General features: G+C 34.0%; 1 protein-coding gene across 1 annotated transcript in view; it reads right to left on the bottom strand.

Annotated features, from left to right (window-relative positions):
- The window catches only part of LOC110021050, a 194,067-nt gene that overhangs the window by 80,927 nt on the left and 91,175 nt on the right, over window positions 1-21,965 (bottom strand). The window contains 5 exon segments of the mRNA XM_020719380.1: window positions 3,466-3,609; window positions 3,703-3,811; window positions 4,599-4,783; window positions 11,924-12,037; window positions 20,824-20,955. Coding sequence (XP_020575039.1) covers window positions 3,466-3,609; window positions 3,703-3,811; window positions 4,599-4,783; window positions 11,924-12,037; window positions 20,824-20,955 — 684 coding nt within the window.

Genomic DNA, 21,965 nt, shown 5'->3' on the forward strand with positions numbered 1-21,965 from the left:
ATATATATATTCAATTAAAACTCCATCTATCTCTTTTCGTCGAAAATCGCACGAGGGTTCTCCCTCTTCGCTTCTATGATGGTTGGCAAGGGCACAGCCAAGCGTATGCTTCACGCGGCAGGAAAATTCTCTCGATGCTTCTCTTTTTCTTTTTCATCTCGCTCCACCTTCTTCCTGCACAACGAAGTCGAAATACTCGAGGATATCACCTCCTTAGGCTTAGATTATCAGCGTCGTCCTCCTCACCTAATCTACACTGTACGGAGCTCCTTTCCTTCAACAAAACCACTCGGCTTCAGGTAAGTCAATTTCGACAATAGATAGGGCAAACTTCACATCCTTGAATTCTCGACCCTCCCGCTTCATCTCTCTCCTCTTTGGTTGCCCAACTCCTCGCTCCTCTCCCCTCTTTAGTTTGGTATTTGAAATGAAGTACCACCAAAAGTATGTATGTGTCCATCATTGAGACTTACAATCATGTTTTATAGACAAGGCGGAGTTTGATTATCATGAACTTAATTTTTAAAATTACGAGGGTTTTTAAATTTTAAATAATCATTTAATTTTTTTAAAGAACTTTACATGTTTATAAAAGTGAGTGAATATTTAACATTAACCTGCACAACATTCCCATACCGTTTAAATTTAAATATTTGTTTAATTCGAAGGAACACATGTGAGTTTACTTTGCTAATGTGCATGCATCTTCATGCACTATACACTCACTTTGAAACAGTATATTGCAGTAATGAAATATTTTGAAATACCAGCACAAGGCTTAAAATTATCTAAATTTTGCTAAATAAACCAAAACTCTATTATTTAGATGCATATGCATGACTTAAAATCATTTGAATTATTGAATAAACATCTACATGCATAAATCTTTGGGGCATGTCATTTGGATTGAAACTTAGCATTGAATTTTGTAAAATTGAAAGAATCGGAACCTTACTTGGAAATGGAATTATTGGATCCATTCAAACATATATATTGGGCTTTAAAAAAGTAGCCTTATGTTTGCTAGACAGAATATTATGAATATAGGTGGCAAAATTGAAATGTTAAGCATTTATTTTGGCATTTATGTAACAACCCCAATTTCGTATTTAATTCATTTTGCAAATTACCAAATTACATAATTGAATAAATTTTAACAAATACAAGTGATTCGATCTTAAAAACCTAAACATGAAAAAGCCCAACTTGAATTAATTTTAAACCTAAGGAGCCTAAGTTTGAAGAGCTCAACTTTAAATTTGATCTTCAAACCTTAGAAGCCTAAATTTAAAAAGCACAAATTATGAATATTTTTTTAATAACAAATAATTCACAATTTTGAGTTATTTCAACAAAGTTTAAATAGTCCAATTCACTTAAAATTTTGGCAACCTCCTAGCGTCTACCCCTCGTAAGATGGCACGGGGAGAATGCTAGCCATGTTAGCTGTCTATAAGATGCGTTGCTCAGTATCATGAGACACTGCATAAATAGAGCAAAGCAAGTATTTTAACTCACAATTTCTACGACATTGCAGGCATTCAAATTACCTGCAAAAAGTAAAACAATCACATTTTTTCTCGAATAGGTACTTTATTTTCCCAAAACAGTACTTAATTCTTTGGACAAATACTCGAATTTTCCAAGACGAGTAATTAAATTCTCCTGATTTTTAATTTCATTAACAAACGAGTATACAATTTCTCGAAATGAATAGATACTCATATTTCCTCAAATGGGTATTTTAAATATCCCATTCAGAGAAACATGAGCATACTCATATTTCCCAAAATAGTACTTAATTCTCTGCTAGTTGCTCGAATTTCCCCATACGAGTAATTAAATTCCTATGATTTATTATTATTTTGTTTTTTTACCAAACAAGCATACAATCTCTCTGAATGGATAGATAAACAGCTTTCCCCGAACGAGTATTTTACATATCCCAACAAACACCTTCTTCATACCTTTGCATGCGACAAGGCGATGATGTTGACAATGGAGATTGGTGAAGGGAAAAACAAAATAGATTTTTTGATTTTTTTTAATATAATAAAAAATACAAAAATAAGTAGTAAAGTAGGGAAGGAAGTACTGGGTGGGTGGGTTTTGTTTGGGTTGTACAATGCAGGTGAGACAAAGGGCTTAAGTGAGTGGAGGTGCAGATCTGCTTTGCTTAAGTAAATGTTTCCTGTGGCTAGGGTTGAAGAATCGTGCAGCTTCGATGCAGGGAGGGGTGGAGGATATCAGAGCTTTGGTTTCAATCTCTGTGATTAGAAGCAAAGAAGTGAAGGTGTTGGGAGTGGGAATTTCAGAGGTTTTTTGTACACTAGATTTGATTCTGCAGTGATCACAAGAAGGTGGGCTTGGAAAATCACGTGAGGTTGGAGTTGTGCAGCCAAAAGAACAGAAAAACTTAGACCAGAGACGCCAAGCTTGAGAACAATTGGAAGGAGGTTTCGACTCTATTGTGTGAAACAAATCGTTGCAGATGAACGGAGGTAAGTGAAATGCTTACGGTTGTGGAGAGGAAGGACTTTTGCTTTGTATGTGAATTGCAAATAGAGGCAAGATGGGAGTTTCGGAGGCCTTGTACACTGCAATCTCATTTTCAATGAGATTCCGACTCCTAGGTCACACGAATACAGGGAGGAACGGTGGTGTTTTTGTGCAATCCCTACGACAGAGATGAAGAAACGGGACGTTTGCAGCTTTAGGTCAAGTGACGCTTTCCTGTGCATGTTTGGATGGGAGAGACGGATATGTGAACATGAGGGAATGGTCGTGCGAGACAAACTGACGAGGGCCTTGATTTGTGTCTGGGATGTGCTCAAACAAGGAAGCAGGGAATTACAGTAGCCATCGTGCAGCTTTTTACTTCAAGCTAGATAAGCATGCATGGTTATAGGCATCAAGCAGGAGCAAGTACATATGTAACTTAATATTAATTAAGTATAATTAAGCCTAATTAATAACATCAATAATTTTAATAAGTTTTTTACATCAACAAGAAGTAATGGCTGATGATATCTACGGTGAAAATCAAAGTTAACGTCATGATAAATCATTAACCTTAAATAATTGACGTTTTCTCTATTATCATGTTTACTTAAACTTCAACACTACACAAGCACAAATATTTCAACGCATTTCATAGGAGCTAACATTCTAAATGTTCAAAATCCATTGTTAATATAACAAAAAAAATGAAATGGACTCTTCTTAGTTTTTGATGAGAATGACTGAAAAAGATCAACAAATATAGATCTTCAAATCTATCAAGCATCGCTACTAAAAACTTCACAAATGCAAAATAAATCAAAATGAAAGCATCAAAAGTCCATATTTTTAGAAAGTTGCAAGCATTTGCAAAATATAATTAGCATCCGAGAATCATTTAGAAAAATCCACAACTACGTCTGTCTATAAAGAATCAAACAAACTAAATTCAACAAATTGTAATACCTGAACTTCAATGGAGAGAGTTGGAACTTTACGGAAAACATCTCTTAAGCTGCGGCGCACTTGAATATGAAGGCCATGTCCTTCCCGTATCATAGGCTTCCCCAACTGACCATGCAAACCTACAGCCATGTTGATTCCTTGTATCTACATAATACAAAGGGGATTGCAATACAATGATAATAAGGTAATAAGAAAAGCATTAACAAAACATAGATGATTCATTACATGTTATCACACCTCAACATCAAGAATATCTAGATGTACAGCAGACGGATCATTGTCTTCATTTCCAAACCAAAAGAAATTGTTTTTCACTTCAAGTTGCCCAAGATCAAGCTGCATAAAACTACAACAAAAACACACGAACATGTCAAACAAATAGATCTTTGCTTGTAAGAAAAACTTATTAAACGTCATCTTCAAAATCACAAAGAAAGTGATGTAAAAATACTACATAATTGTTAGCACGTGCCAATGATGATTACACTTCCTATTATAGATAAAAAAATGTTTAATCTTTACAGAAAACATCTTAAAAACGGAGGATGCAAGAAATTTTGGTCTTGGACTCACTGCTGCAAAACATAGGATGAGAAACATAAAGAAATAGATCAACGATCCAAGTCAGAGTTTCCCAAAAGACTTTTTTTTTAATGCAAGGAATTGTCACAAAATTTTCAATTGCAGCATATGATTATTTCATTTTCCATTCAAGCGATAACATATTACCCCACCATAAAGGAGAAGACTTAGATGTACAGCATAATGGACGTGAATCTTCTCCAACCATTTACTTGACTTCAACCATACGAAAATTAGCTACCAAAGTGCTGTATTAGAAAATAAACTTTATTGGCAGTTATCTAGCTCGAACTCGTCCAACTATCACCTTAATTCAGATGAGAAAACTTCAATCAATATTATATGATATGATTAAACTGATCATAACACAAAGTGTAGCATGGTAATGTGTACTCTGCTTTAATCAACAAAGCACATCACAAACACGAAACATATTGCCAAACTAATCTGTTAAAATAAATGGCTATCTTGATCAGAAAGATAATTGCATCTGCCATACATTGAAAAGAAAAGACAAGAAAAGACAAATAGCATAGAAGACAAACACGTACTCCTCACTCAAAGAGCTCTTTGGAACAATAATAAGAGGAGTGTCCAACGAAAGATCAAATTTTATTGCAGCAGCGCCATCCATTTCATCTTTCTGAATCAGCCACTCGATGCCTCCGACTTTGTCCACCAACTTGATTACTTCTTCAGTGTGAGGGGTGGCTAGCCCCATAAAGTAAGAAGAGATCTATGATTTCAATTTAGGAATTATCAAACCAATGAAAAATGAAACATCTGAATTTGTTCTGCAAGTTTAATAAAATATGATGAAGAAATATTTACCGTTCAAAAAGTAATCGGATACAAGTTTAGAAAAAATACTAAAGCGAAGAAGATGCATTAATATCTAGTTCAGAGAAATAACAATCCAAGGAAAAAAAAAAGTGTATACGGGCAGCAGTTCTTCTTTACAGCCTTGCTTCTGTTGAGAATTTTCCAATCATTTATGTCATAGATATTTATGTTTTTGTTGACACTCAATAGGACACAATGGAGAAAAAGTATTTGTAGCCGACCTGCACGTCCTGGGGGAGAAGAATCAAACCGTTGAAGAGGCGAGAAGACGAAGCGAAGAGTCAAGCAAACGAAGAGCCGAATAAAAAGGAATCAAGAAGCTCGGGAAGCTAGAGAGGGGAGAGATGAAACGATAAGGTTGAGAAACCAAACAAAAAATTTCGCCTATAAATTTCTCATGAGAGAGGTAAGAACTTATCAGGAGAGTCGAATGGTGGCGTTGAGGGTTGCACTGTTAGGATTGAGTCGCGGCGTCGTCAGAGAAAAAAAGTCAGAGGAGATGGTGACGCCACAATCGTGTAGAGGAGGAGGCGAGTGTTGGAGTTCTTGCACATTCAAAGGAGGAAGGGGAAGAGGCGACACTGACATGAATGTTAAGTTGCGATAGATGGAGTAGAAGATGATGTTGCAGAGGAGCTCTCATGCGTGCAATTTAACTCTCACGCAAAGGGAAGAAGCTTGCATGGGGTCACGTGGATTAGGGATCGATGACATAAGCTTTAATAAAGTTAAAAGTAATAATAAAAATAATAATACTAGTAAAATTATATATATATATATACACTATATAATAGAAAATTTAAGCGAGAATATAAAAAGTAAAATAATGAATATTTTTTAGCTAATTAAAATAATTGAACTTATTAACTTTATATTAAGCAAGAGTTCCCACATTACGGACGGATGTGGATAAAAGACTAATATTATGATAGAATCTTGGAATAAAGACACTCTCAACGATAAATTAATAGAATTAGTTGATATTATGATGCATAGAAAGATTAATATCTTATGTATTCAAGAAACGAAAATGGGTTGAGAAACGAAATGGGTTGAAGAAAAGGCTAAGAAGATTGATAACTTAGATTTTAAACTTTGATATTCTGGAAAGAGTCGCACTACAAATGGTGTCGGTGTAATTATATATAAGAGTTTGAAAGATAATGTTATAAAAGTTAAAACAGATAGAGATAGAATCATAGTCATTAAGATTATTATTGATATTAAGATTTCAAATATTACAAGTGTTTATGCTCCTTAAGTAGGTTTAGATATAGGAGCTATAGATAAAGTTTGGAATGACTTGGAAGATTTAATACAATTGATATGTCTTGAAGAAATAATTTTTATTGGAGAAAATTTAAATGGACATGTCGGTAAAATGGTAGAAGATTTTAGAAATATTCATGGTAGCTACGGTTTTAGAGTGACTAATGAAGAAGGTTGAATCATTTTAGATTTTGCTTTAGCTTATGATTTTGTTATTACTCGTCAAGTTTGTAAATATTGTAAGGTCATTCCAAATGAGAATTTAAGTACCCAACATTGAATATTAGTTCTAGATTTTAAGATGAAAAGTTATAAAATAAAAATACTAAGACTCATCATCGTGAAATTAGATAGGGAAGCCCAAAACACAGACGCAAATAAAATTATTTTTATGAGTAAAATTCAAGATTACAAATTTTGGAATGTTCATGAAGAAGCGAATGCTATGTGGGATAAAGTTATAAACACTATTAATGTTCATGAAGAAGCGAATGCTATGTGGGATAAAGTTATAAACAATATTAAACAAGTAGTAAAAGATGTACTTGGAGAAACAAAAAAAAAGTTTCTATAAAAAAAATAGTTAGAGGTGGAATAATAATGTGCAAGAAAATATAAAATAAAAGAAGATATGTTATCAAAATTGGTTTAATTTTAAAATCTTAGAGAACTGAGAAAAATATCAAACGACCCACAGAAAGTCTAAAAGAATAATCTGTGACAATAAAAATTTGATTTTTAGATTAGATACTAAGAAGAGTGAAAAATATATGTATAAACTAATCAAAGTAAAAGTAAATATTTACTTCAAGTGTATTAAAGTTGAAAATCAAAAAGTATTTCTCTTAGAAAAAAATATTCAACATAGGTGGGTGAGTTATTTTGATAAACTTTTTAATGATGTTTTTGAAAATAAGATCAACTTTAATGATTTTAATATCGTTAATAATAATAAAACACTTCATTTTTACTGTCACATTAGTAAAAAAGAAATTGATGAGAATTTAAAGAAAACCAAGGGTGAAAAGTATGTAGAACCTGATGATATCCCAATTAAAGTGTGGAAATTTTTAGGAGATTTGAGAGTTTCTTGGCTTACTAAATCCTTTAATATTATTTTAAAAACTAAAAGGATGTATGAGGAGTGGAGGCAGAGTATTTTCGTCCCCATTTTTAAGAATAAAAAGATGCACAAGATTGTACAAATTATAGAGGAATTAAGTTGATGTGTCATACTTTAAAATTATGGGAGTGTAATTGAACATAGGTTAAGACGTATTAAAAAAATTTCTTATAATCAATTTGGATTTTTGTCGAACAGATCTACTATGGAAGCTATACATTTATTGAGGGGTTTGACGAAGAAGTTCAGAGATAATGTGGATCTACATTTGATTTTTATTGATTTAGAAAAAGCTTGCAATACTACAGCTGTTACTTATGTTCGAACTGAAAGAGGATTGACCAATTATTTTCCTATTTCTGTTGGTATTTCTGTTGGCTATTTCTGTTGGATTACATCAAGGATCGACTTTAAACCCATATCTTTTTGCTTTAGTTATGGATTGTCTTATTGGACATTTACAAGATGTGCCTTGGTGTATGCTCATTATTGATGATGTCCTTCTAGTGGATAAGACGAGAGAAAAAGGCCCAGGAAAAACTTGAATTATGGAGGTCTACATTGGATTCTAAAGGCCTTCATTTGAGTAGAACTAAAACTGAAAACATGGAATGTAGTTTTAGTAGTAGTAGCTTTAGTGACAGAAGTGTAACTTTGAGTGATCAAATTATTAAAAGATGAGATCAATTTAAATATCTCGGGTCTGTTGTACAAAGCGATCGTGATATAGATGGGATGTTAATAGTAGAATTCAAGTTGGTTAGTTGAAATGGAGGAATGCTTCGGGCCTTTTATTTGATAGAGAAGTACAAAAGTACCACTTAGACTGAAAGTTATAAGATGGTGATGAGACCTGCAATGCTCTATGGCGATGAATGTTGACATTTAAAAGAGAAGCATAATACTAAGTTAAGTGTTGTCGAGATGAGAATCACTAGGTGGATGAGTGGCTTTACACTTAGAGACAAAATGCGAAATAAATATCTTCATGATAGGGTTGGTGTAGCTTCTGTGACGGACAAAATTAGAGAGTCGTCTTAGATGGTTTGGTAACATTAAACGTCGATCATCTGATGATCTAATCAGTAGAGTAGATGTTTTAGATTCGACTTATGTTAAGAAAGACAGAGGTGGACTTAGGAAGATATAGGCTTAATATATAAAAAATGATTTTAATTTATTAGAACTAAACAAAAATATGATAATAAATAGGACACAATGGAGAAAAGGGATTCATGTAGCCAACCCCACGTAGTGGGAATAAGGCTTTGTTGTTATTGTTGTTGTATTAAATTTATAATAACATAATCAATAAATTTAAATTTTACTATGAATACCATAGTGTATTTTAGGCTCTCCATTTTAGCAAAGTCAACATCAAGACAAGTAAAATAGCAAATTAATCAGCATCGAGGCGACAACCCATACTTTTAATCTATGGTAATATCTTGGTTCTTCTCTAGTATTTTATATAAATATATACTTGTATAAACTTTATTTTGATTTATATATTCTATATTTTATTGGTCACATTATTAGGAATACTTGTACTACATAATGTCGCATTCATTTGTGTATTTATACATAATATATTAAATTGTATGCGTCGAGCAAATGAATGATAAGATTATATTGACTATTTGTATGTGAATGACTGACTATAATAGAGTCACCCAATGATGATACCAATGGGGGAAGACAAAGCACTGTGCACGTATATGAAAAAGAATATTGATATTGATGAGTCTTAATTGAACCATTTTTTAGACAGTGCTCCTGTGAAAGTTGTACAAATATAAAATGATATTGATAAATTATTAATTTAGTAAGGTTCTTTGAATAGCAAAAAAAATTTTTTTTTGATTTATTAAAAACTTAAGAGAGGTCTTAGATGGTTTCGTCACACTAGATGCCGACCATCCGATTATTCGATTAAGAGAGTAGCTGTTTTAGATTCGACTTGTGTTAAGAAACACAGAGGTAGACCTAGAAAAACTTGGTCCTATTGTATAAAAAATGATCTTATTTATCAGAATTAAATGAAAATATGACACTCGATAAGATGCAATAGAGAAAAAGGATTCACATAGCCCAACCCACTATATGGGATAAAGGTTTATGGTGGTTGTTGTTGTTGATGTATTAAAAATACATATTGCTTCATTTTTCTCTTCTATAACTGTAAATTATGAGTATGATTATTCATTGACTCGTTTAGCTCACATTTATTTTAAAGTAACTTTTCAGGTATATTAAGTGATTAATGATGAGTATCATAAGAGATAACAGTTATGGAAGACGCGGACATCCAATAACAAAGAAAACATAATTTTGTTGTTTTAATTTAATTTAATTAGTGGTCCTTTTATAATTATTCATTAACTCGTTTAGCTCACAATTATTTTAAAGTAACTTTTCAGGAATATTAAGTGATTAATGATGAGTATCATAAGAGATAACAGTTATGGAAGACGCGAACATCCAATAACAAAGTAAATATAATTTTGTTGTTTTAATTTAATTTAATTAGTGGTCCTTTTATATGTTCAATTGTATATGAATATAAAAAATTTAATTGACACCATCCAACTGTTTGTTCCCGTCTTGGTTATATCCAAACCTTGTGCCACGTCATGACACAACCCCACTTAGCGGAATAAAGACTTATTGTTGTTGTTGAACAAGTATGAGGGTATTCTTTACTTCTTTTGTGTGTGTGCGTGTGTGTGTGTGTGTGGCAAGGGCACTTTTTGTCGCCATATCTTTATATTATTTGTTCCAAGTTACATTCTCACTCTCGCCATCCTACAACCACCTACCCGCTAAATCTGATCCTAAATCACCTTCTAGAAACCCAAGAACGATATTATTTTATCCCTCTTGATATAAATTTTATAAGAATATCTCAAAGAAAAATAATTTGGCCAAATAACCAAAAATCATTTTTAGAAGAAAAATACATAGTATAAATGTGTGGGGTATTTCTTTGTATTAGTGTCAAATGTTTAATATCATAAAATTTAAAAATATCTCCTCCAAAAAGCTAATTTGAATCTCTCCTTAATCTATCCAACAAACACAACTTTTACCTTCACATATACTCTACCCATCCCTCACTCAAATTCCTAAAAAAGGTACCCTGGACCTCACCCCTGCTATTGCTCATGTCACATTGTTCAATGGATAAGGTATTTTTTATTATTTTTTATTTGTAAACTACAGCATCAGCCTTGTCATGTCTACCGCTCCTTACACCGTCACACTAATGAAAAGCAAAGTTCGAATGAAATTTCAAACACAAGATGGAACACGTGACTAAAACCTATCAACATTTGGATAGTGTTCACTTCATGCAAAACCAACGACCATCCATTAGTTTTATTTAACAAGATTAAATAGCAGTAAAATACGTGACATTCAAACTAGGTTTTAACTCAAAACCTAGTGTTGAAACCTAGTTCAAACTTAAACTTCGGCAGTGGCTGTGGTGCATTGTCAAGTGGATCAAATCAATTTCGAACCTAGAGTTTAAACTTCAGGTTTGAACCAAAATGTGGATCAGGTACAAGATAAGAGGTTTTTTTAAGGTGTTCTACAACTCAACAAAATCAAGATGGGTGAAAATATTGCAGATTAGCTCATAAAAGTGCTACTTTTTAAAAAGGTAGGATTTTGCGTAGAGCCAATTTGCATTCACAAATGTTGGAATGGAGGTGTCGTACAAAGTGTTGTTTAGACACTGATCGCTACATAGGAAAATAAGAAACTATATCTTCAAGTGGGAGACTGTTAATCATGTGACTTCTACATCAAATCTCTATAAGATGTATATGAGATCTCAATTTATAGCATATACAGGATTAACATTTTTAAAAAGGTGGTTAAATCCTTATTGTGGGATATGGAAACATTTTGCTGACCTTAAAAATTTCTTGTAAAATCATAAAGTAAATTCTGCTCTCTAACTCATTTGTTGTTACCACTATAAATAGAGCCTTAAGGGGAGCGCATAGCATCCCACAAGGAGAGGGATTCACAACCAAGAGAGAGGAGAGAGAGCTGTTTAGGTATTTTTAGCGGGTCGTCTTCAGCTTCTTCAAGAAGAGAATGTGTTGTTCTTTATAGTTTACTCAAAGAGGAGAATCTTTCATTCATAACTAAGAAATGAAGACATAAAACTTAACATTTTCCAGTGTCAAAACTTAGATTCTATCATAAGTATTACAAAATGCTGATGTGTGAGTTTTTGAGCATGCACGTTGTGCATATAAGATAATCAAGCAGAAAATAAGGTCACTTTATGTATCAAAATTTATGTATCATAAGTACGTTGAGCATGGACGTACAAGGTCACTTTATGTATCAAAATTTGTCACAAAACTTCTAGAGGCTGATTTTATCTATGAAATACAGAGAAATGACATAAATCTACTTTCTTATATTATACTATCTTGAATGAAGATACTTCAGCCTAGACAAAATCTAATCATATTTGTTCTTTGTCCGTGTAATATTATTCACATAATTCCATCACATTACCATATCCAACAATTTTCATTCCTTTACACTTTAACTGATGTATTTTATTGTCCGACAAAACATAAAATGAATGTTCATTTTTCGCATTGACATGAAACATACCTCCAAAACAAACCTATAAAGAAATATTATCCGTACTGCAGAAAGTCGGCCACTCAAGCTATAATCATATCCCTCATAGTCATCATCGTCAATGCTGTAAGATTGAAAGTTGAACTGAAACAAGGAGAAAAATTGAATAAGAATGTGGAGAAAAAAAAAATGTACATATAAAATAAACGAAACTGAATCATTTCTACAGCCATGTCTATAGGAAAACTTCATGTCCTGATAAATAAAAATGAATCATCATGTACGAAAAAGCAGCGAAACTTATTTCAATAAAAAAACTCCATTTAATGTGTATAAATGAAGGTATGGTTAAATAGCATAACCATTATTTGAACTATACATAAATATTTAACAGCGTTAAAAAATAACTTAAGCGTTAGATTTCAACTTTTTTGGCATCCACAGAACAATTTATAAAAAAGCAATAAAAAGTCCATTCAGCCACTAGAATGCAAGTATGAGCAAAAAATAATTCCCAGCACAATCATCTATATTCCTGAGTAAGGGAGTACGGATGCAACTTGGTAGTCTCAATGCAGCAATAGACACTTTCTCATTCATTCCCGTCAAAATTGTTTGACTAAGGAAGACACTAATATTCAAAAAAAAAAAAACAAAAACAAAAAACTGAAGATACTCGAGCATAAATTACATGAAAATTTGTAAAAGTATTAAGAAGTTTTCTGACAGAAACTTGGTGAACAGCACGACCAGCTTTGTCTAAACTGTAACACTCAGACAAATAAGTAACATACAATTGTAAGGTGAAAATGAACATAAAATTTTTATATATGAAATATATTAATAGCTTAATAACCCTAAAACATTGTTACTATACACTAAGGGCCCGTTTGGGACAGCTTATAAGTGCGGGCAGCGTTTTGAAAATATCGCCGTAATGTTAGGTTCACACTTATTATGGGATTATCGAAACTGGTGTTTTGAATTTTGTAAAAGATGCGGACCGCGGGACGGCCCCCGCGGTCCGTGTTTTCGATCAAAATATTACGCCCGTGACCCTGCCTTTAACGCATTCGCCCTCTGACATTTCTCCTTCGCATCGCATGCCCTAAGCGATCCTAGGTCTATGATCCGGTGCGTTTTCCCTCTTCTTCTTCGGCATCTTCACTCACATTCAGCATTTCTTCTTCGTCATTTCTCTCAACAGATATAACTATTCATTCGCATGTCTCATCTTCCTTCTTCGTCATTTGCAACCATTCGGGAAATGCGGTTAGTTATATTTTTTTTGGTTTTTTTCATGTGGATCTGCAAAGCGGAAGATAAGAAATGTAATTGATTGTGCTTTTTTTTTGTGGTTGCGAAAAATGATGGATTTGAACTCCTTAGATGTGAAACTACTAGATCCTACTCATTGCTTGCGATAATTGGGTGTTATATTGCTCTTTCTGCGGTTCAAGTTGTGGCCATTAGATATGGGTTGAGAATATTTCAAGAATTTTTTAGGCAATAACTTTCAAAGATCACTGTATAAATGAGGATATTATTCTGGTTTTTCCGTTAGCTATTTATCTATTGAAAGCTTTACATACATACCACGCGATTCATATGGATTTATTAAATATCTAATACCTGAACTTCAAATGCCCGTTACCTATGCTTTTATACATACCATGGGATTCATATGCCCGTTATCTATGCTTCAAAAGGTGTGTTTCACCATATAAAAGTTTTTTTTTGATCAAGTTGTGTTTCACCTTATAAAGGATTCATATGCCCATAACTGAAATTATGATATTTCTAAATAAACATATATCCATCATTAAGAAGGCTTTTGAAGAGTTAAATGACTCTTGGTTTATTTATGCATTCCAAAGAATTGGTATGGTTAATGCGAATTTGATGAGAGGAATTTTTTTCCCTATGAATGGAGAGCATATTTTTTTTAATGCTTCATCAATATTATTGCTATGAAAAGAAATATTTTGTGCTATTAAAAAGAATATTTTGTGTTATGAAAAGAAATATTTTTTAATGTGGATTTGATGGGACATTTGTTGTCATGAAAAAAAATATTTTGTGCTTATCTGTTAATTTGACGGGAGAACACCGCATGTGATTCGAGTGCTTCAGTTTCTATAATATCCCAGTCGGACAGGTTTGCTCAAGATTTTGAGATATTAAAATCGGGTAACATTCGTCGTGATATGTTTTTACATTTGAAAGTCAATATTGTTATTTTTTTCCTCGTCGATTTAACATCTTTTTTTTTGTATCATTATACTCCATATTAGTGTGTGAATGTATACTAACTTTCGTATATATCACTGTGCTTATTTGATGTAATTGGAACTTTTTGAGTTATATAAATGTAATTCAACTCTTTTATATTTTCATATCTTTACATTCGAGAAAATAACAAATTCTGCATGACAGATTATTAATTCAACTAAGAAAATCTGTAAATAAGTTGTTTACAAAACGCACAAACCAAACAACTAAACAGTTTATCCATAACAGGGGTAGAATGGTCATTTATCCAGAATCAGCTGTTTTACAAACGCGCAAACCAAACAACCAGTCAGTTTATCCGGATCAGCTGCTCATCAGCAGATTATCAGAATAAGTTGTTTATCAGCAGAAGCTAGATAAGTCGCAGCTGCCCCAAACAGACCCTAAACCTATGCACTCTTCTATTCTCAATGTTCGTTTATTCTCCATTTCACTCACCCTTTGAGCAAGAGAGAGAGTAAAGCAGGAGCCACAATGGAGATAAAATGCAAGCTGAAAACTGTCTTTGGAGGTGAAAACGGTGAATTGATTAGTTGGGGCAATTACATACAGAGAAGTTGAAACAGTACTATTTACAAATCAGGCACTCTTTCTCATTTATTTTTCAAATTCTCACACAAATATCATCATCTTCAATGGTTTGATCGTGGCATGTATAAGTGCATTGGTTTAGTAGTTATCAAAATCACCTTGGTGGATTTGTAAATATCAATGTTTCAGGAGCTATGTACGCAATTATCCCTATTTATTTTTGAGTTAAGTTACCTCGGATTGAGGCTGATCAGCACAGGGATTTCACTGGGAGTGGTCAATGAAGGGTATTAGATAATGAGCTCGTAAGAAAATTTTATATGCTGCGGGTAAGATAATGCTTTCTTTGATTGTACAAAAGATAGAAGCTTCTTGATGCTGATGCAAGAAACTTGATGTAGAGTTTACATATAGTCTGTTGGAAGATACTTAATCTCCAGTTTAGAGAGCTGAGTTTTAGTAAATCTATTGCTTTGTAACACCCTACAAAATTGAACTATATAAATTTAAAATAAATCTTATCGCACTAAGCATGTTGCCAATTCTGTACTGCGCATGCCTTCCAGCTTAAGGTATTTTAATATAATATAATTCTCATGATCTCTTATGCATAGTCAAATAATCAGATGTTATTTTTATATATTTCGTTATAAATGCAGCACTTATAGATTGTGACCAGTTGGTCATTTTAAGTTATATATATATATATATATATATATATATACATAAAATGTCGTCTATACCAATTTAGCTCTGCTAGGGTTTCGCCATTATGGCAAAGCCTGATATCTCTTTGTCGATTTTCTCTCGTTGTATCTCCTTTTCTTCGTCGTGCGGCGCCGACTTCTTCATCATGCATCGTTCGGCTCTTTCATGCTCGAAGTAGTAGAGATTTTTGCGTCGTGCGGAGTCACTTCTTCCATTATCAGTTGCGCCTTTTGAGGTGCGCTTCTACGGCTCCCGGCTCGTCTTTCATTCGGCACTTTCATGCTCGAAGGTTTCTGCATCGTGCGGCGTCGTTTCTTCGTCGCGCATCTTCCATTGTCAGTTGCGCTTCCTGCAATCTCCTACGGCCCCGTTCCTGTTGCATCCTCTCTGCACATACTCTATCCCTGTAGCTTGCCGCTGTTCAACTCCCTTCCATTGCTATTGCTCCTTCTCAACAACCGACTACTTCAGTTTTAAACCTATCTTTTGTTGATATGGTTGGTTCTATGAGATCAGATCAAGTTTACCATGAATCATTCGAGGGTCAGGAGGGCTACAACCTTATCAAGAAGACGGGTAGGAAGAGTGGCAAACTGACTCTATTCTTCTCTGATGTTGAAGTTTCCAACCTGGTTCACAAGTTCAAATTCACCCTCATAGGGACATCCCAAAATGGAAATCGTTCGTAAGGCTTTTGAAGATCTCAAACTATTGGAACTTTGGAAGGTTTGCCTCTTTGATGAGAGACATGTGATGATACAATTATTTAAAGTGAAAGACTATGTCAAAATATTCTCCAAAGAGTTTATGATAATAGTGGGAAAATATATGAGACTGCTTAATTAGTCTCCTGAATTTGACCCCTGTCAAGAACCACCTATAGTTTCAATCCGGTTTAAACTACCTGGCCTAAAGTTGCACTACTTCAATCACCAAGTTCTCCATTCTATTGAAGTTGCACTACGAAGATCTATGAAATTGGATACACCCACCTTCAATCTAACCGGGTCTTCGGTTGGAAGAATTCTTGTTGAAAGAGATATCACCCTCCCTGATATGGACAAAATATGGATTGGTACTGCCCACAATGGGTATTGGTAGCCAATTATAGCAGAACAAAGAGCATACTAATGCAATCATTGTAAATTGTTAGGGATTACCCCTGTCAAATGCTTCAGGCTTCACTCATATTTGAGATCGGCAGGTCCTCACAACATCATCCATGTGGAGGAAAATATAGCAGACACTGTTAATCTTCCAGAAATGTTAAATGAGAATTTGACTCATAAGATTACTCCTCAAAATCTAGACCAGCAGCTTCCGCCTACTATTGTTGCGGTAGCTCTTACTCAAATTACAAATACTATGAATTTTATTGTAGTAGATGCTAGCTGAAGTGTCTTGGAACCACCTATTACAAGAGAAGAGAGTACTCAAGTTATGGAGGAGTGTCAAGTTCAAGGTGTGCTGCAGGTTGAGTCGGATCAGCAGCTAACCTCCATCGAATATCCACCTATTGTTCTGACGCGACTACCTATGGCAGATGATTGATAGGTTTACAAATCTAGGAAGAAGAAAAAATGAATGCTACATCTCAGTAACTCTCAGGATGACGGTATCATTTTTCGGGCGCTTCTCGGTATGTTGTTGGACTCCCTCCCTAGATCCAGTGAAAAAGGAAGCGGTATATCCACATGATTAGGAGTTGTTTCTTTTTTATTTATTTTTGGGGAAAATGTTTGTAATCCATGTGAGTAAGCTCTTGTATCCACTCACTAAAACATTTGTATCCTCTTTTTATCAATAAATTTTGCTTTTGAACAAATCACCCATAAATTTTTAACTTTCCCCCTTTTAGCGCCGACAGGAAGCCCAAAGGCTAATATATTAAAAGGAAATAAGGATACATATAGATTGTGTAGAAGGACCCAAGTATGACACCCTTCCCAAACGATAACCATCACATACAAAAGGTTCGAAAAAAAGAGAAAATACAGAAAAATACAAGAGACCAAAATAAAAAAATAAAAATGCCAAAAAAAATGTATTATCAGGTAGCTAGAGTGCGACCCAATTTTCCTTTGCCTCTACCTCTAGTTCTAGGAAAAGAGCCAGATAATAAATTGGTAAGATGAGTGTCATTGCCAGTAGTGACCAAAGTATCATCCAATAAGTTTTCAAGCTCGAGTCGGCCTCCAGTCTTCTTCTTCCTCCTAGAATAGACCTGTCATTCTTAATCCGAAGATTGGCTCGCCTGATCAGTGGATTGGTCTAAAGTGTGTCGGACATGTGTAGGAAGTTGAACATTAGAAGTAACCGCTTGTTGTACCAGCTGATCTTTGATTGAATCAAAGCACTCTTTAGGAAATGGAACTTATGTAGAACTTATGTGTCGGACATGTGTAGGAAATGGAACAGATATGTCCAGAGTAGTGGGATTAGATTCATCTTTATTGACTTGATCTTTATATTTCAAATTAGGATGAAACTTATGGCATTTATCAAGCGTATGCCCAAACATCTTACAATGAGAACAACACACACACACACACACACACACACACATATAGGTGTATTGCAAGCTTAAAATATTGATATGTATATTCTAAATGTTTTATAATAATGATGCTAAACAAAATTCTATGATGGGTATTATGTAAGATATGTAAAAGTCCTAACAAGTTAAATTTCAATTAAGAGGCAAAAAGAGATTTTTATTTCTCGATAATTCTGTGTTGAAGTAGTCAAAGCATTACCAAGAGGTTGTCCAATAACTGTCAGGTTTGAGCAAATTTGTCGCACATTATGATGTGCGCTAAGTCTCCTGCACTGCAGCAGAAAGGAATCGGTTCAGCTCAGAAATCCTGAGATTTTTTCCATAAATTTGTCGTCCAATTGGAGTGAGACCCGCTATTAATTATCCTCTTATCATATATATGTAGCGACTAATTGAATTTGACTTATGAAAATAATATGATTTCATAGACTTGACCAGAAGAACTATTATTTGATGTTCATGGATTTGACCAACGTCTTGTATGAGGACTTCGATTTTTCTATCAATAGTTCGCTTACAGCTTACGATTCTCTTGCAACAACTTGATAATTTTTTAAATTTGAAAAGCAGTCAGCAAAAAGTAGTGTCCATTTAGATAATAATTTTTCATTATTTTTCCAAAATATTTCCTTACGAAAGTGGCTTTTATAGAATTATAATAAAAACAAGGTTTGGAAAATATCTTTAAGAACAAAAGTTGAGAATCATTGCCAGAAGAGACTGTATGAGTAGTTCCACATATCAAAGGATTATTTATTCCATTAGAACATATTTTGCATTCATACGAGAGAGAATACTTCGAATGACGATTTCTGTCGTCTCTGCTAGGGTTTCGCATGGTGAGTTTCGTCTTCTATGATTCAGTCGCACTCGAAGGAAGAGGGCTCACACCTCTCGCCTCTGTTTCGCCTACTGCGTTTCGTCGTCTCTCCACTTCCGTCTTCAGCTTCGTCAACTCGCGTCTCCCTGCTTACTGCGTTTTCGTCGTTTCTCCATCTCGGCTTCGTTTGTTTTGATGCCGAGAACTTTGCGTCTCCCTGCTTCCATTTTCATGGCGTCGTCTGTTTCGAAGACGTTTCCCCTACTGTGCTTATATCGGAGTGTCGTAACAGGTGGAGTATCTCCCTGCTTTGATGGCGCTCCCTCCTTCGAATGAACCTGGCAAAGCCTCCTTCGCCCACGTGGTGGGTAATCATCTGGTGGAGTCGGTTGTTGTCTTCCCCTCAAGCTATAAGAAATGTTGTGATAGTAGATGTGACTGCCCTTTTGTTATGAAGGCAAGTAGAAAAAATGAGGAAACAACACTCTTTTTCTCTGATTTTGAATTTCAACCTTGACCGAGAAATACAAGTTCGCTCTTATTGGAAAATTTCAGTGAGGGCACCCACCTATAGACATATAATGACTAGTTTTGATGATCTCAAACTAGTAGGGAAATGAAAAGTGAATTTCTTTGATGGGAGACATGTGTTGATTCAGTTAACCGTGACTGAAGGCTATGCTAAGATTTTCTTTAAAAAATATCTTAACATTGCAAGAAAGTCAATGAAGTTATTCAAGTCGTCTCCTGATTTTGACCCAAATTATGAATCTCCCACTGCACCAATATGGTTTAGTTTATCTGGTCTCAAGCTGCATTTTTTTAATCATCAGGTTTTCTACTCTATTGGGGTCATACTTGGGAATCCTATGAAGCTAGATCCATCCACCTCAATCTAACCAGGCCTTCTATGGCCAGAATACTTGTGGAAAGGAATATTACTTTACCTGATATTACTCTACAATAGACTGGGTCACGCGCCTTTAGCTAGAAGGTTATTCGCCCAAGCATGAGGGGTCACTTCTCACTTAACAGGAGCTGCTTGTCTGCATCAACGTCCTAGTTTGTGACTCCTAATAACTCACATGAGGACCAGTCCACATGTACTCATTAATATTCTGTCATTTTTCTTACAAGTTAATAATTATCTTATCATGTAGTTCATTTTCATTTGGTATTAAAGCTTAACATTTCCTAGGGAGCCCAAATCCTCCCAAATAAAGGGACAACGGGTTCATAATAGCAAGGGATATAATATCTTTCTGAGTATTTTGTGCTAGCAATAGGGTTTTCAAAGTTTTCCCTCTCTCTTTCTTCCTTTCTTCCAAACACCTTTCCTCCCAACCTTCTATTTTGCTAGGATTTTATGAAGTATCGAAAGTAATGTTCTAATGTTGCCATGAATAAATTTGGATCAAACACAAAAAAATTAATATTCACAGAAATACATATTACTAGAAGAAAACTAAAAGAAAGGAGATAAGATAGCCTTAATAAAAGAAAAGAACTGCATAGTACTAGTAAAAACTATGTTAAGGTGATATGCTAAGTATCAAGGTATCAAAGAAAAATGATAAAACAAAGGGAAAGTTTGGGATCAAGTTTTTTCCCCCCTTATTTTTAGAAACGTATTTATTTAGTGTAAGTTTTGTATATTTATACAATTTTATTTTAAAAAATAAATCAACTTTTTATAACAATTCTCAAAGCATCATTAAACTGTGTTCAAAGGTTTCAAATAACAATCACGACCAAACATGTTTTAATAGTGATCCCAAATGGCCACACAGAAAATAAATTGCAAAATGCTTAAAAGTCAAATAGGATTTTTGGCACCGAGCATTACGATTTTTCAAAAAAAAAACAAAAAAAACTTCCTTTCAATTAATGCAAATCAGTGGTCTACATCCTAATCCAAACCACCAATGTCGACATAAAATGTAGATGTTATAACATCCTAAATGACAATCTCATTTCAAATGGAAAAACAACAAATAAATAACAAGAAAACAATTGCATTACCTTGATTAAAGATTCAATCCCCTGGTTACGTATATCACATAGCCAACCCCAACGGTGATTTGGTCCTAGAGACATGTCACAAAGCCTCAGGTTTCCAAGAGTGCCTTCCATAGTTGTAGAGCTTGGATGAAACTGAATAGAGAGAAAAAAACACATAATAAAATAATGCAATCCGAACAGCCATCCATTATAACAAAAACATATAATTGAAAAGGTTTCAGAACATGAAAGTACCATATTGCAATATATTGTAGTATAGAACCATATTTTTGTGAAGCATCATCAATGCTATCAGCAAAATTACACTGCTAGTTTAATTATGATGATACAAGTAAAGAGTCAAAATAGTCCCTTGACCATTTACATGGGGGTTATTTTGGTGTCAGAGTTTATGAAAATGTCAAATTAGTCCCTAGAATATTTTAATGGGTGCTACAATAGTCTACTTTAGAGAATATTTGAACTCATATTAAACAATTTTGAGCATGATTTCGCACTTCTATGGACTCGTAGACTAAAATGGCCTTCTGCAAAAAGTCAAGGAACCATTTGAACACTTTTCCCGTCTTGAAAGATATAATTCATCAATTTGTTTCCATAAACAAATGGAAATATAAATTATAATTCTCTGGGCCATCTCTAATTATAAAATTTTTAGCCTACCGTTTTTCCTTCCACAATCTTTGACCCCTTTCATTAAAGCTTTCTTAGTGGTATTGAGGCTTCAATTCTTTTTTTATTGATAAAGAGCTACACTTAGTGTTGAGCTTCGTTAGTTGAAAAATAAATAAATATCCTTTCATATTAATTTTATCCCCTTTTTGCAATATCTGCTCACGATCAGTACACCCAAAGAATATTAATCTAACTAAGAAGGTTTTCAATATAACAACCTCAACTTTTCTTCTTTCTTAACAACCTCAACTTTTCTATACTCCATAACAATATTTTACAATATCTTCAGGGAATTATATCACAGCTATTTTTTAAGTAATTAATATATAACATTAAATACTGTGCATTTCTCATCAACGAGGCTGCAAATTAAGAGGAAGCATTAGAGAGAGGAAGAACAGATAGTATGTTGAGATGGTGAGAGAGAGAGAGAGAGAGAGAGAGAGAGCACATCTGCAGATTGCAAG

This window comes from Phalaenopsis equestris, unplaced genomic scaffold, assembly GCF_001263595.1.
Source record: "Phalaenopsis equestris unplaced genomic scaffold, ASM126359v1 Scaffold000118, whole genome shotgun sequence".
NCBI classification, from domain to species: domain Eukaryota; kingdom Viridiplantae; phylum Streptophyta; class Magnoliopsida; order Asparagales; family Orchidaceae; genus Phalaenopsis; species Phalaenopsis equestris.